The following is a 13,519-nucleotide window of genomic DNA, read 5'->3' on the forward strand; positions in this document are numbered from 1 at the left end:
TTTACTTTTGCAGTGTTGATATTCCCCCATACCTGTGAATTCTAGTCATAGATCTAGGCACTTGGATTGGACACTATAATTCCTGAGTGACTAAGTTTCATAAAGGATATCCTGGCAAACATTAATTTAAAAACATATACTGTGAACCAAGTGTGGAAGTGCGTACTTGTAATTCCAACATGGGAAACTGAGGCAAGAGAGTTATGAGTTGAGGCAAGTTTTGGGTGCAGGCTGAGATCATATGGAAAGTTACATATAAAACAAACAGACTGTATGAAACTACATGCTGGGAAATTAGGTTAATGGTGTGGAACAAGAGAAGGCTTTGATACGGGGAGATGTTTTCCAGGGTCACCCAGGCCTTCACTCTACACCCTGGGAGTTAGGTGGTAAAAGCTTTACAATACTCAAGAATCCTCAAGAAAAATCCAACATAGCACGTACATATCAGTCATTCTGATAAGCAAACTCCCTCTTTGACTTAACACTGTTGTTGTCGTATGTGGGAACAGGCTAGTAGAATGCCTCTTTACCTCGGGACAAAGAATCAGGCACTCATCCTTACCACTTACGCCAGAGTACATTAAACAAACAAAACCCACCAGGCGTGGTGGCGCACGCCTTTAATCCCAGCACTCGGGAGGCAGAGGCAGGTGGATTGCTATGAGTTCGAGGCCAGCCTGGTCTACAAAGCAAGTCTAGGATAGCTAAGGTTACACAGAGAAATCCTGTCTCAAAAAAGAACCAAAACAAAACAACAGCAAAAAAAACCAAAAAACCAAGAAACCAAAACCAAAATAAAACCCATCATAGGCTAGGGGTGGGGCTGAGCTGGCAGAGCACTTACCTAGCACACATGAAGACACGGGCTACGTTCCCCAGCATCTCATAAACTGGTATGGTGGTATACATTTATTATCTTAGCATTCTGGAGGTAGAGGTGGTCTAAAAATTTAAGGCTAGCCTTGGCTGTATAATGAGTTTAAGAATATATTACACCCTGTCTTGAAATACAAAACAAGACAAAATAAAAACTAAGCAGCTTGGAGGTGAAGAAACAGGTCAGTGGTCAAGAGCACTGGCTGTACTTCCAGAGGACCTGGGTTCATTTCCCACATGGCAGGTCATATCTGTCTGGAACTCCAGTTCTGGGGCTTCTGATACCCTCACATTGACATGCATGCAGGCAAGACACCAATAAACATAAAATAAAAATAAATTATGTAATAATTAAAAAAAAAACCTAAGCAGCCGTGGTGTAAAAAAGGACTAACCCAGACTTCGGCCTCACACAGCCTGCTTTCTCGTGGACTTTGCTTGCATGGTGAGTGCTTAGTCCTCACATCAACCTCATGAAGAAACTTGCCCATACTCACAGGTGAGAGCAAAGCCATGAATGAACCCCAAGCTGTTTAGCCAGAGTCTTTCCGATTTTGTTACACCAGAGTTGTTCTGGAAGTGTGCAGGTGTTGATGGAGGGCAGGAAACTAAGGTCTTTGAGAGAGCATAGGAGGCTGGGCATGGTGGCACACACCTTTAATCCCAGCACTTGGGAGGCAGAGGCAGGCGGATCGCTGTGAGTTCAAGGCCAACCTGGTCTACAAAGTGAGTCGAGGACAGCCAAGGCTACACAGAGAAACCCAAAGAGTATAGGAGGAAGAAGCCACAGAGGTGGGAAACTGTGACTTTCAGTCTTCTAGGAAGCAGGACCCAGTTTTTCTGGATCTCATTGTGGACACCATGAGGCTGCACTGGTATCAGAGCTGAGGTGAATGTCCTCATTCCCTGCACAGGGGTGCTATGTGACACTATTCCTGGGAAGATGCAAACACACATCTACTCACCCCAGATAGGGGACCAATGACAGATAAAAATATGCATACCACCAGAGTCCAGCTTGGTGCACCAATGAGTTTTATTGAGTTACTTACAAGAGTATAGGTGAGGGGTCACTTACAGGAGCAGAAATGGCTCAAAAACAGCTGCATCACCAAAGACCACCCCCTGGGGCTGGAGAAATGACTCAGTGGCTAAGAGCCCTTTGCTGCTCTCCCAGAAGTCTTGACTTCATTTACCAGCACACAACTGCCTTTAACTACATACAGCACCAGGGCATCTGACGTCGTCTTCTGGCCTCTACAGGGAATATTCTTGTGCGCACAAACCCTCATCCTGACACACACATACACGAAATTTGGTTTTTAAAAAGTCCATCGCAGCACGTGTGACAGGTTGTGGAAGCTAGGGACCTGAAGCATGCTGAATAAGCTCCAGGCAGCTCAAAATGGTTGAGTGTCTTGTCCAGAGAGTTCAGGGCCTCTTTCAGGTAGCCCAGCAGTTTACTGGTCTCTGCTTCTTCCAGGCTTCTCGGCTGGTCTGAACCTCTTCTAGGCAAGGTCAGCTTGCCTGGGAATCTCAGTAGTCTTTATGGCATGTACATACATACGCAGACACACACACGTGCATGTACACATGCGCGGATGCACGCACGCTTGGAGACAGAGAGGCCTAGTGAATCTGGTCATTTTCAGGGACTTCCTGAAGCCATTGACTTGCTTACTTCTTGAACTTGGTAAGCCTCCCTGAAGGGTGGAATGATGTTCTACCTCCCTTAACAACTTACCTTAAAATATCACCTCCCTTTAACAACCTATGTCTTACAAGCTTTCCTGGAATCCGGGAGGCTTTAATCTCACAGGAAGCAAGAGGAAAGGACATTTTTATTCCAATGATGAAAACATGTCCTGATATTTGCTATCATGACCTGATTGCCAAAGATTTGTTTTGTCTAATAAAATGATGCTTTTTTTTCATTTAGGATAATTTTTTTCTTCAAAGGCCGTTTTTGAAATACGTATCCTACGGAAACATTACTGAGCGTGTCGAATTAAGGAAACGGCTGGGTTGCAAGTCATTCCAGTGGTATCTGGATAATGTCTTTCCAGAGTTGGAGCCATTTATAAACACTGGTGAAAAGGATCAAAATCATTTTCATTAAAAAGGAGTAAAAAAAAAAAAAGTCTGCTAGTTCCTCAGCATATTGGCACCACAGGACAAATTTGGAACATCACAAAATGGTGTGAAAAGCAATGGCAGATACAGTCAGAGTGGCCAATCTCTCAGCAGTGCCTTTCTCCACCTCTGGCATCAATTCTTCCACTTCCTCATCCGCCACTGGGGTTCTGGGCATAAATGACCTTGGTATTAGAAATGTGAGCTGTCTCACAGTTCGGGCGGTGGTCTATGACTAACCCAGAGACAGGGTTGTGCTTGTGATTACTTGACCAGTTCACTTGGCTGTGATTGTCCATAGGAACCTGCTCTGCTCTAGAGCCTTCCCCAGTCTACGAGCTGCATTTGGATCAAGCTCCTTTCTTGCAGCCAGTTGTAGAGTCTGGGACTGCCTCCTGGCTTGGTTGGGTTCCCAAGTGTCTGATCTCCAGGGAGGTTGCCCATGTGTTCCTGTTGTTTTCTGTTTCTTTGTATTTTTCTGTCTGTGCCCTCTGTCCTCTGTCCTCCGACTTGTGACCCATAGCTTTCCGGATGTTTTTTGAACTTTGCCCTGGTGCTCTCCAGCCAGCTCTCAGTGTGCAGATAGGCAGCTGGCTCCCCACTTGCCATGCCCACAGACTCCTCAATACCTAAGTGCTTATTTGGGGTTTGGGGAATGCTGTAGGGTTCAACCTGGTGAAGGTGAGTTTAAAAACGTCAAAGAGTAATTCACAAAATCTATAAAGAAAAGAGGGAAGAAACACACTGAAAGGAAAAAAAGAAAAAGAAAAAAAAAAGGGGGGGGGGACATCTGACAAAATGCAGCCAATGCAAACGTAACCTGCCTGAGTTTCCTGATCTCTGCCACAGAGTTTCTGAGAGGTTTCCAGCAGGGTTAAGCTTCTAGAATACTCACGGTTGCCCTCTGTTTTATAAGCTTCACCCACTTAGGGATAATAGCGGAAATGCTCATCTTCACTATCATTTGACAGGGTCTGGAATCACCTGAGAGACACACCTGGGCATGTCTTTTTGTTTTGGTTTGCTTTTTGGTTTTTTGTTTTGTTTTGTTGCTTTTTTGAGACAGGGTTTCTTTTGTGTAATCTTGGCTGTTCCGGACTTTGTAGATCAGCCTGGCCTTGAATTCACAGAGATCTGCCTGCCTCTGCCTCCCCAGTGCTGGGATTAAAGGTAATTTACCATCACCACGCTGCTCTGGCCACTGTCTTTGAGAGTGTTAACTGAGAGGTTTATCTGAGTAGAGAACACCCACCTGGAATGTGGGTGGCCATAACACATGGAGCAGGGACCAAATTAAAGAAAGAGGGTGTAAGATGAGCATTAGCCTCTCTCTCTCCCTCCTGAGGATGCAATGTGACAAGCTGCCTTACACTTTTGCTGCCATGGTCTACGAACCACAATGGAGGCTGTACTCTCAAATTGTGAGCCAGAAAGGAGCCCTTAAATTGTTGTGTTTTGTTTTGTTTTTTGTTTTTTGTCAAACACTGTCACACAAGAGAAGTAACAAACACACTGTGATGGTGTGGTGTGCAAATTGCCCTTGCAAGAGAGAGCCATCCCTGCAAGAGCCACTTGTTCCAAGTAAGGTGAATTGCTATGTGAACAAGAGTAGAAACTACAGAAGACCCTCCTTGTGGCATTGGACAGCAACTGTGTGAGGGCAATGGCCATGAAAGGACGTGGGTAAGGGCCATTAGAACCTCCGTCCTGAGGAGACACGTAGGCAGCAGCATATAGCATCCTACACCCGGACAATACTAGTCAGTATTTGGTAGGGCCATGTATGAGTTAATTTTATGCCACCGTGACCAGAACCTAAAGGGAAAAAAGATTTATTTTGTGTCATGGTTGCCGAGGGCTCATTGCACAGCTGCCTGGCCTTTGCATTTGGGCAGAACATCAGAATGAGAGCAGTATGTGTGTGTGTGTGGGGGGGGGGGTTATTTACTTCATTTTCATCTCCCAGAAGGAGATTTGGACCACTGGACCAGGTAAGACCCTCAAAGGGGCATCCTTGGATCCGTCTCCCTTCAGATTGGCCCCATTTCTTAAAAGTTTGCACAACCTTTGGAAACCGTACCAATCAGCGGGCACCAAGCTCCACACCTAAGCTTGTGTGTGAGGGGGGACACCTTGAGTCATTACAGCCCGTTAATGAGGAAGGAATGCATCCTGGGTCACTGCCAGCTAGAACGATTCATTGATTTGGTTCGGGTGATGCTGCTTTCTTAGAAATACGAGACACAAAGTTTTCTCCCTATATATGTCCGGTTCCTCTACTAGACACCACGAAACAAGGGTCTAAAATAGAGGATATTGACTGAAAAGCATTTACTTCTGAGATGACAGGAGTAAACAAACATACTCGTCAAAGTAACAGCACAGACCAAACCTTACCATTCCGTTAGAGCTGCTAAATTCCTCTAGCTGAGCTGTGCCTTTCCTTCACATTCTTCCCGAGGACAAGTAGTCGTCCCCGCCTTTACTTTTCTCTCTGGAGTGACGGTAAACTTCACTGAGAGGAAAGCGCAAAGGCCGGGTGGGAACGAGCTCAGCCCACGCTGGGCAGGGAGGAGCCAGGGTCTGCGTGACGCCAGGCCAAGGGCGGTGACGTCATCCTGGGAGACGGGCGGGGGCGGGGCCGTGCGTGCGGTGACTCGAGTGGTGGAGCCGGGCTCCGCGAGGCTGTGCGTCCTGGGCCGTGTCGCGCGCTGCGGCTCGTGCGGCTCGGCCCGGGCTGCGGCGGGAGCGAAGATGCCACAACCCGTGTCCCGGAGCGCCGCCATCCCGGCCTGCGGGTGTCGCGGTGAGTAGCTGGTCCGCGGCGCTTGACCCCGCGCGGCCTCCGTCGGCGCCTGAGCGTGCGCTGCGGCCTGAAGCGTTGCGGCTGCGGGAGCTGGCTCGGTGGCCTGGGAAGCCGGAGCTGCTTCCGGCTTCCACAGCAGTGGTGGACACTGCCCAGGGCCGAAAAAGACCGGTTTTTATCATTATTGCTGTTATTGCGGTCAGTCTGTGCGGGTCAGGATTTAGACCGCGTCTACACATGAGGCTGGAAGACAGGACGCTTGGTTTTCTTTTTTCCCCCCTCTGCAATGTGCTTGTTCTAGAAATTGCCATGTATAGCTTCCATACACCCCAGACTAATGCGTTAAATATAAAAGCAGCAAGCCCCGCCCCTTCTGTTAGATCTCTCGCTTTGATGAATATTAGCATGGTTATGATGAACTAACTTCATTTTCACATCAAAGAGTTGGTCTCGTCCGTTTACTTTATTGAGAGCCACTGTGGTCATGTTGGTTGGTTGTTTATCTTCAAACAGGAAAACGAGACTCTGGAGATGCTTTCCAACAAAATAGTGTTACTTCAAGCAACAGGAGCAGGCCCGATTTGAAATTAAAAACAAAAAACAACTTATTTCTTGTTTGTTTGTTTGTTTGTTTTTTGAAATACTGCTTTAGGAAATAGCCCTTTCCTAACCTCAGTGTTTGGTTGCCACAGACCTCTGCAAGCGAAATAGACAGTAGTTGATACTCTTCACTTGGCACAGTTGCCTGCAATTTTATCTCTAACATTTCTGGGATGTTGTTGCAAAGAGTTTTTCTTCACAGTTTCATATTGCTATTTTTCTTGTAAAGTATAGGTAACATAAAGCTTATCATTTAACAGTATGATTGAGTGGTATCAGGTACATTGTCTTACAGTCAGTACTGTATATTTCTTTCTTTCTGTTTTTTTTGTTTGTTTGTTTTGTTTTTTAACCCTCTCTCTCTGTTTTGGCTTTTCAAGGCAGGGTACCTCTGTAACAGCCCCTAGCTGTCTTAGACTCCCTTTGTAGACCTGGCTGGCCTTGAACTCACATAGCTCTGCCTGCCTTTGCTTAGTGCTGGGATTAAAGGCGGGTGCCACTACGCCCTGTTATTGGTGTATCTTTTCAAAACATTTGCATCACTCAGGATGACACTTACACATAGGGTAGGGACTCCTGCCCCCTCTGCCTTTTTAGTCTCTATGAATTTACCTGGTTTAGATACTTCATTTTAGGTGGAATCCATGGTCTTTCCTTTCATTCCATCTTTACATTTGAGTCTCTGTGATGACTGTTCTTGATTGTCAACTTGAGTACATCTGGAATTAACTACAACCCGAAATTGGCTGGGCACCCCTGTGAGAGATTTTTGCTTAATTAACTCATTTGAAGTGGGAAGAGCCATTTCTTTTTTTTTTTTTTTTGGTTTGGTTTTGTTGTTGTTTTTTTGTTTTTCGAGACAGCGTTTCTCTGTGTAGCCTTGGCTATTGCAGACTCACTTTGTAGACCAGGCTGGCCTCAAACTCAGAGCATATGCCTGCCTCTGCCTCCCGAGTACTGGGATTAAAGGCATGCACCGCCACACCCTGCTTTGTCATTTCTAATCTGTATCTTTGAGGGGAAGGGCCACCTTGTGCTAGCAGCCTGTGTAAAGCACGCGGAAGAAAGAAGCTTGCTCTCTCTCTCTCTCTCTCTCTCTCTCTCTCTCTCTCTCTCTCTCTGCCTGCTGCTCTCAATAGCAAGGCCATTCCTTTACCGGCATTAGAGCCTACTTCTTCAGGAGTCTAGCATATGCTGAAGGCCAGCTGAGACGCCCAGCCTTGTGGACCGCTGCCTTCCTGGACCTTCCATTGGCAGGCAGCCATTGTTGGGCTAGCTGGATCGTTGCTGTAAGTCATTCTGATAGATCCTCGTTCTGTAAGTATGGACAGCCCCGACCAGTGCGCTCTCTCCGCTTTGGAGACTTCCTGAACTGGCTGCTGCATCTGAGGGCTCCATCTCAGCACTTACCTGACCCCTCCCCCCACCTTTGTGGCACTTCATGTTGCTTGTCAGCACATCCTCGGGTTGTTCCTTGGGACCCTTCTGAAGCTTTTGTAGGTTCTTTTTCTCCGAAGTTCACTGTGTCCCAAAGCTCAGTATTTGCTTTCTTGAGCCTGTTCTACCCTCATTACTTAAAGATCTGCACCCCTTTTTGGTTTTTTGTTTTGTTGTGGTGTTTTTTTTTGTTTTGTTTTTGTTTTTTTGTAACTTGAACTGTAATTCCCACGTATCTTTTAAGTTTCTATGTGAGGCCTGGATTCCAATGTAAAGACATCTCCCTGTCTTGAATGTAACGTCCCTAAAACAAAAGTCACCCCGGCCCTTGTTCTGTGTTAAGACTTGAAAGCTTGGTGCTATAGCGTCTTCAGGGCTGACCGTCGAGATAGCTGGCCTATGCTCTACCTTGCCGCTCAGTTTCACAGTCTGAGTGAGGTTCAGCCAATGGCTTCTCTTGTCGTTCTCACCGACTCCTTGATTCTGAACATTTTCTCCATCTGACCCAAACTATTTTGTACAGAGCTGTCAGGGCTTTGTTCCTAATACAGGAGGTAGAATTGTTTAAACACACTAGCTAGCTGTTTTCATCCCACCTTCAATAGGGTCTCATGCTGTGGCCCAGGCTGGCCTGGAACTCGTGTCGTTCTTCCTGCCTCAGTTTCCCAAGTGCTGGGATTATAAATGTGAGCTACCATGCCCAGTTAGTTCATTAGCTCTCTGTATTTCTGACAAGTTTACTCTCAGTGGCAGAGCCGCAGCTCATCTTCCCGCAATTCATCAGTCAACTTCCACTAGCCTTAAAGTCCTCGACCATTGGCCAGTTAACCTATAGGTAGGGCTGGCAAAAGAGATGGATCAGCGGTTAAGAGGAAGTAGTGTTCTTGCAGGCAAACCCAGTTCAATTCTCAGCAGCCACGTTGGAGACTTAAAACTGCTTGTCAGAGCCGGGCATGGTGGCACACGCCTTTAATCCCACCACCCCGGAGGTAGAAGCAGGCAGATTGATGTGAGTTCGAGGCCAGCCTGGTCTACAAAGTGAGTCCAGGAAAGCCAAGGCTACACAGAGAAACCCTGTCTCGAATGAAAAGCCGAAAAACCCCAAACAAAACAAAACAACACAGCAACAACAACAAAAAAGACCCCTGCCTGTCAGTGTGGCACCTCTGCAGATCGATCCTACATACATATAATTAAAAATAAAGATAAATATTTTTAAAAATTGTTCAGGTAATTATTCTTCATTTTTACCAAATCTCCAAATTTGTCTATGTGGCTTTAAAAGCCTGCTGTGTTAGTCAGGGGTCTCCAGGGAAGCGGAGGCAGGGGAATGTGGCCTATACACATATATGTGCATACACACAGTTAGGTTGCAGAAGTCTTGAATTTTTCCACCCTGCCCTCAAGACAGGGTTTCTCTGTGTAGCGTTGGCTGTTCTAAACTGGCTTTGTAGACCAGGCTGGCCTTGAACTGCGTGCCTCTGCCTCCTTGAATGCTGGATTAAAGGCGTGTGCCACCACATTCTTTTTGAGAACTCTTAAGGCAATGCTAAAATCATTAGCAGTTCCTTACTGAGAAGATAGATGGGACTTTTAAATGCTTGCATTTTAGGAATTCAATGTGTTTGCTATTGTTTTTATATAATTAATCATTTTATTTTGCAGTAATTGTAGATTCACGTGCAGTTATGAGAAATATGAGAAGGCCTGTATATGCTTTATTGTGTTCTGCTCACTAGCAGTATCATGTGAAACTGTAGCCTAACGTTGTAGCCACAGAATTAGCACTGGTGTAGTTAAGATAGAATGGTCCATCACTACATGATTCCACACTCACTTCTCAAGACTTCCTGATTCCTGTATCCCTAGTCCCTGGTAATCACTAACCTCTTTTCTTTCTTTCTTTTTATTCTCCCACCCCCCCCCCCAGACGAGGTTTCTCTGTGTAGCCTTGGCTGTCTTGGACTCACTTTGTAGACCAGGCTGGCCTTGAACTCACAGCAATTCGCCTTCCTCTGCCTCCCAAGTGCTGGGACTAAAGGTGTGCGCCACCACCGCCTAGCCACTAACCTCTTTTTCATCTGTGCGATTTTGTCTTTTCGAGCCTTACATACAGGAAATCATCAAACATTATAATCTTTAGGGATTGGACTTGTTCATTCAGCCAATCAGTTCAATCTTTTGCATCTAGTAGTTTGAAAAATGCTGTTTTTAGAGTTTTAGCATCAGGGACTAGACATGGATAACAGTACTATTGAAATTTGGGGCCATATAATTTGTTGAGGATTGACTTTTGTCTTATTGGGGAATACATAGTACCCCTGGCCTTTACCAACATTAACATGACAACCAAAACCTGTTTCCAGGTACTGCAAAAAGTCCCTGGGGTACCACAGTACTTTTCCAGACGCCATCTGTTTTCCCCAGCCCTTGGCTTGAGGATCACTGGGAGACTGAGGCCATCTCAGCACAGTCCCTCCTGACTGCTGTGCTCACGCACAGGCTTCCACACACATTTCCATCTGAGCAGTCTGCTGTTGATACACACCTGTCACAGTGAAACCTGCGCAAAGTTGCTCTGATGTAGCTTTTTGTTCCTCATGTTGCAGCACCTTTGAACTGTTTCTGCCTGTCTGTGCTGACTGAGGGCTGCTGTGAGGAGTGGATGAGCCATTGCTCAGAGGTAGCTAACAGTGACCAGCCTCTGCCTGCCCTGGCTCACTGACCTCTGACCAGTAGCTCTTCCACTCCGCAAAGGTCACCTGAGCCTTGTGCTTTAAAGTGCCTTACCCGTCCCTGCTTTCCTGTTCTTTGGCGTAAGTTCGCTTCTTTCTCTTAGCAGCATTGCTTTGTGTACTGTTTTGCATCTGAGCCATGTTAGTACTGTAGCATTTGTGGGGTTTTTGTTTGTTTGTTGTTTAGGTTTGGTTTGTTTTTTTGACACAGGGTTTCTCTGTGTAGCCTTGGCTGTCCTGGACTCCCTTTGTAGACTAGGCTGGCCTTGAACTCATAGTGACCCACCTGTCTCTGCCTCCCAAGTGCTGGGCTTAAAGGCATGCGCCCCACACCCAGCTGTTTGTTTGCTTTTTATTTTTGTTTTGGCTTTAAGGAATGTTGTTTTTACTAAGCTGAGTTGCCCAATCTAGCCCGAACCAGAGTTCAACTCTGCTGCTTTAGCAGAGTTTGAATTCTACTGCCTTGGCCTTCTGAATGCTATGACTGTCAGCAGAGGCAGGGACTGGGAGATAACCAAGCAGCCCTTTTAGAGATGACACTGAGGTATTTCACATTGAAGTAGAGAATTTTAGGACCAGTGAACATGAAGCAGAGGTGGGATTTGTTAAGATTATTGTTAATTTATTTCTCTTTTTGTTTTGTTTTGTTTTGCTTTTTGAGACAGGGTTTCTCTGTGTAGCCTTGGCTATCCTGTACTCACTTTGTAGACCAGGCTGGCTTTGAACCCACAGAGAACTGCCTCCTGAGTGCTGGGATTAGAGGTGTGCCCCACTGCCTGCCCTATTCTCTCTCTCTCCTTTCTAAAACAGGGTCTCATATAGTCCAGGTTGGTCTCAAACCTGCTGTATAGCTAAGGATGATCTTGAACCTTTGACTTTCTTGTCTCCACCTCCCAAGTGATTGAGTGATAGGCCTGCACTTCTCCCTCTGACAAGAGAGATTTTAATATAGAAGCATGGGTCTTAAGTGAAACAGGGGTGCTTCAGAAGGACAGCACCCCGTACGTGGGTGTGGGCTTACATGAGAGAGTCGCATTTGAATGATCTGGTGCCTTCTGAAGTTTTTTGCATTCTTAGCGCCTCACTCTGTAGCTCAGGCTAGCCTGAAACCCACAACACCTCCATCTTCCCTCCTGATGGTCTACCATTCCTTTCCTATTTTTTATTTTCAAGTAAATGAGATCATTGAGTAATACAGCAGTTCCTGAGCTGTGACTGACAGTATGTCAGGGTGATAAGATTAAAAACAGGTCAGAGGAATGTAGGTCACACAATTTAGACATGACTGTAAACACGGTTTGTGACCCTGTTTGTGAGAATTCCAGAAAGTTACAGCTTTAGAGATGAGGCAGAAAGAAAGTTAGGCTCAACAGTCATACATGTTTTCATTGTAACATGATCCCTTGTCATTTTAACACTTTTAAAAATAGAATTATTGGGGCTGGAGAGATGGCTCAGTGGTTAAGAGCACTGCCTGCTCTTCTAAAGGACCCTGGTTCAATTCCCAGCACCCACAGTGGCAGCTCATGGCTATCTGTGACTCCAAGATCTGACACCCCTACACCAGCACATGCATATAAATTAAAATTAAATAAAATATTAAAAAAATAAAATAAAATAGAATTACCAGCTGGGCATAGTAGAGCACGCCTGTAATCCCAGCACTTGGGGAGGCAGAGGCAGGTGGGCCTCTGTGAGTTCAAAGCCAGCCTGGTCTACAAAGCGAGTCCAGGACAGCCAGGACTATACGGAGAAACCCTGTCTCAAAAACAAAACCAACCAACCAAACAAACAAACAAGAACAACAACAAAAAGATAAAATAAAATTACCATCTGTTTGGTAAAATTAATTGAATTTTTACTTCTTTTTTTTTAAAAAAAGAATTACTATTTTTAATTATGTGTATCTGTATGTAAGTGTGTGAGTGCAGGTGCCAAGGAGATCAGAGATGTTGGATCTCTAAGAACTATCTGACAAGCCAGGTGGTGGGTGGCGCATGCCTTTAATCCCAGCACTTGGGAGGCAGAGGCAGTAGGATCTCTGTGAGTTCGAGGCCAGCCTCATCTACAGAGAGAGTTCCAGGACAGCCAAGGCTACACAGAGAAACCCTGTCTTGAGTGGGGAAAGAAAAAAAAAAGAGCTATCTGACATGGGCCCTGGGAATCAAACTTGGTTCCCCTGGAAGAGCAGAAAATGCTCTTGCCAACTGCTGAGCTTTAGCTTCAGCCTTTAACATTACTTTTTTTTTTTTCTTTAAGATTTCTTTTTATTTTGTATATGACTATTTTGCCTGCATGTATGTTGGTGCACCACATGTGTGTAATGCGCACAAAGATCCAAAAGGGGTGGAATTCCCTAGAACTGAATTATAAATGGTGGTTAGCCACTATGTGGGGGCTGGAACCCAGTTTCTCTGCAAGAGCAGCAAGTTGCTCTTGACTGCTGCTCCGTTCTCTAGCCCCTATTTTAACATTTTTATTTGGAGTGTCTGCATTAGCTGGGCGGTGGTGGCACACTGCTCTACATTTCCAGGATGCCCTGTCTCAAAACTCCACAGCACCACCACAAGTCTCTATTAGAAAGGATTATTGTCTCAATATATGTAGTCTTCACAGTTTTGCCAAAATGTTTTGACTATCAGTAGATGAAAGACTTCAACTAGATGGGAGGTGAGGGGCCCCTTCCCTGCCGCGTCCCTTTAATCGCCTCCATCTTTGTCTTGCCTCAGGATCGTGAGCCTTTGCCATCATGCCCTGCTTGGTTTCTGTCGAGAAGAGATAAATACTAGTGGGCTGTCAGAAGCTCTTTCCTAGGAAGCGTTTGGTGTCTGAGATTTAATTTGCTCTGCACCTTTCCCATTTAGTACTCTCCTTACTGCAGTATAAATGTTGCTGGTGCTCCGTGCGTTTAGTTTTCCAGCTTAGGTAA

The 13,519-nt window shown here is 45.7% G+C and overlaps 2 protein-coding genes across 2 annotated transcripts in view; both read left to right on the forward strand.

Moving 5' to 3' along the window:
• The window catches only part of Galntl5 (polypeptide N-acetylgalactosaminyltransferase like 5), a 37,110-nt gene extending 34,111 nt beyond the window's left edge, over positions 1–2,999 (forward strand). The window contains exon 8 of the mRNA XM_051152198.1: positions 2,819–2,999. Coding sequence (XP_051008155.1) covers positions 2,819–2,998 — 180 coding nt within the window. The 3' untranslated portion in view covers position 2,999. The remainder of the gene's footprint in view (positions 1–2,818) is intronic.
• A 2,660-nt stretch (positions 3,000–5,659) lies between these two features.
• Positions 5,660–13,519, forward strand: part of Galnt11 (polypeptide N-acetylgalactosaminyltransferase 11) — a 34,388-nt gene continuing 26,528 nt past the window's right edge. Inside the window, exon 1 of the mRNA XM_051152199.1 lies at positions 5,660–5,818. The gene's annotated coding sequence lies outside the window, so the exon portion shown is untranslated. The remainder of the gene's footprint in view (positions 5,819–13,519) is intronic.

Source organism: Acomys russatus, chromosome 10, assembly GCF_903995435.1.
Source record: "Acomys russatus chromosome 10, mAcoRus1.1, whole genome shotgun sequence".
NCBI lineage: Eukaryota > Metazoa > Chordata > Mammalia > Rodentia > Muridae > Acomys > Acomys russatus.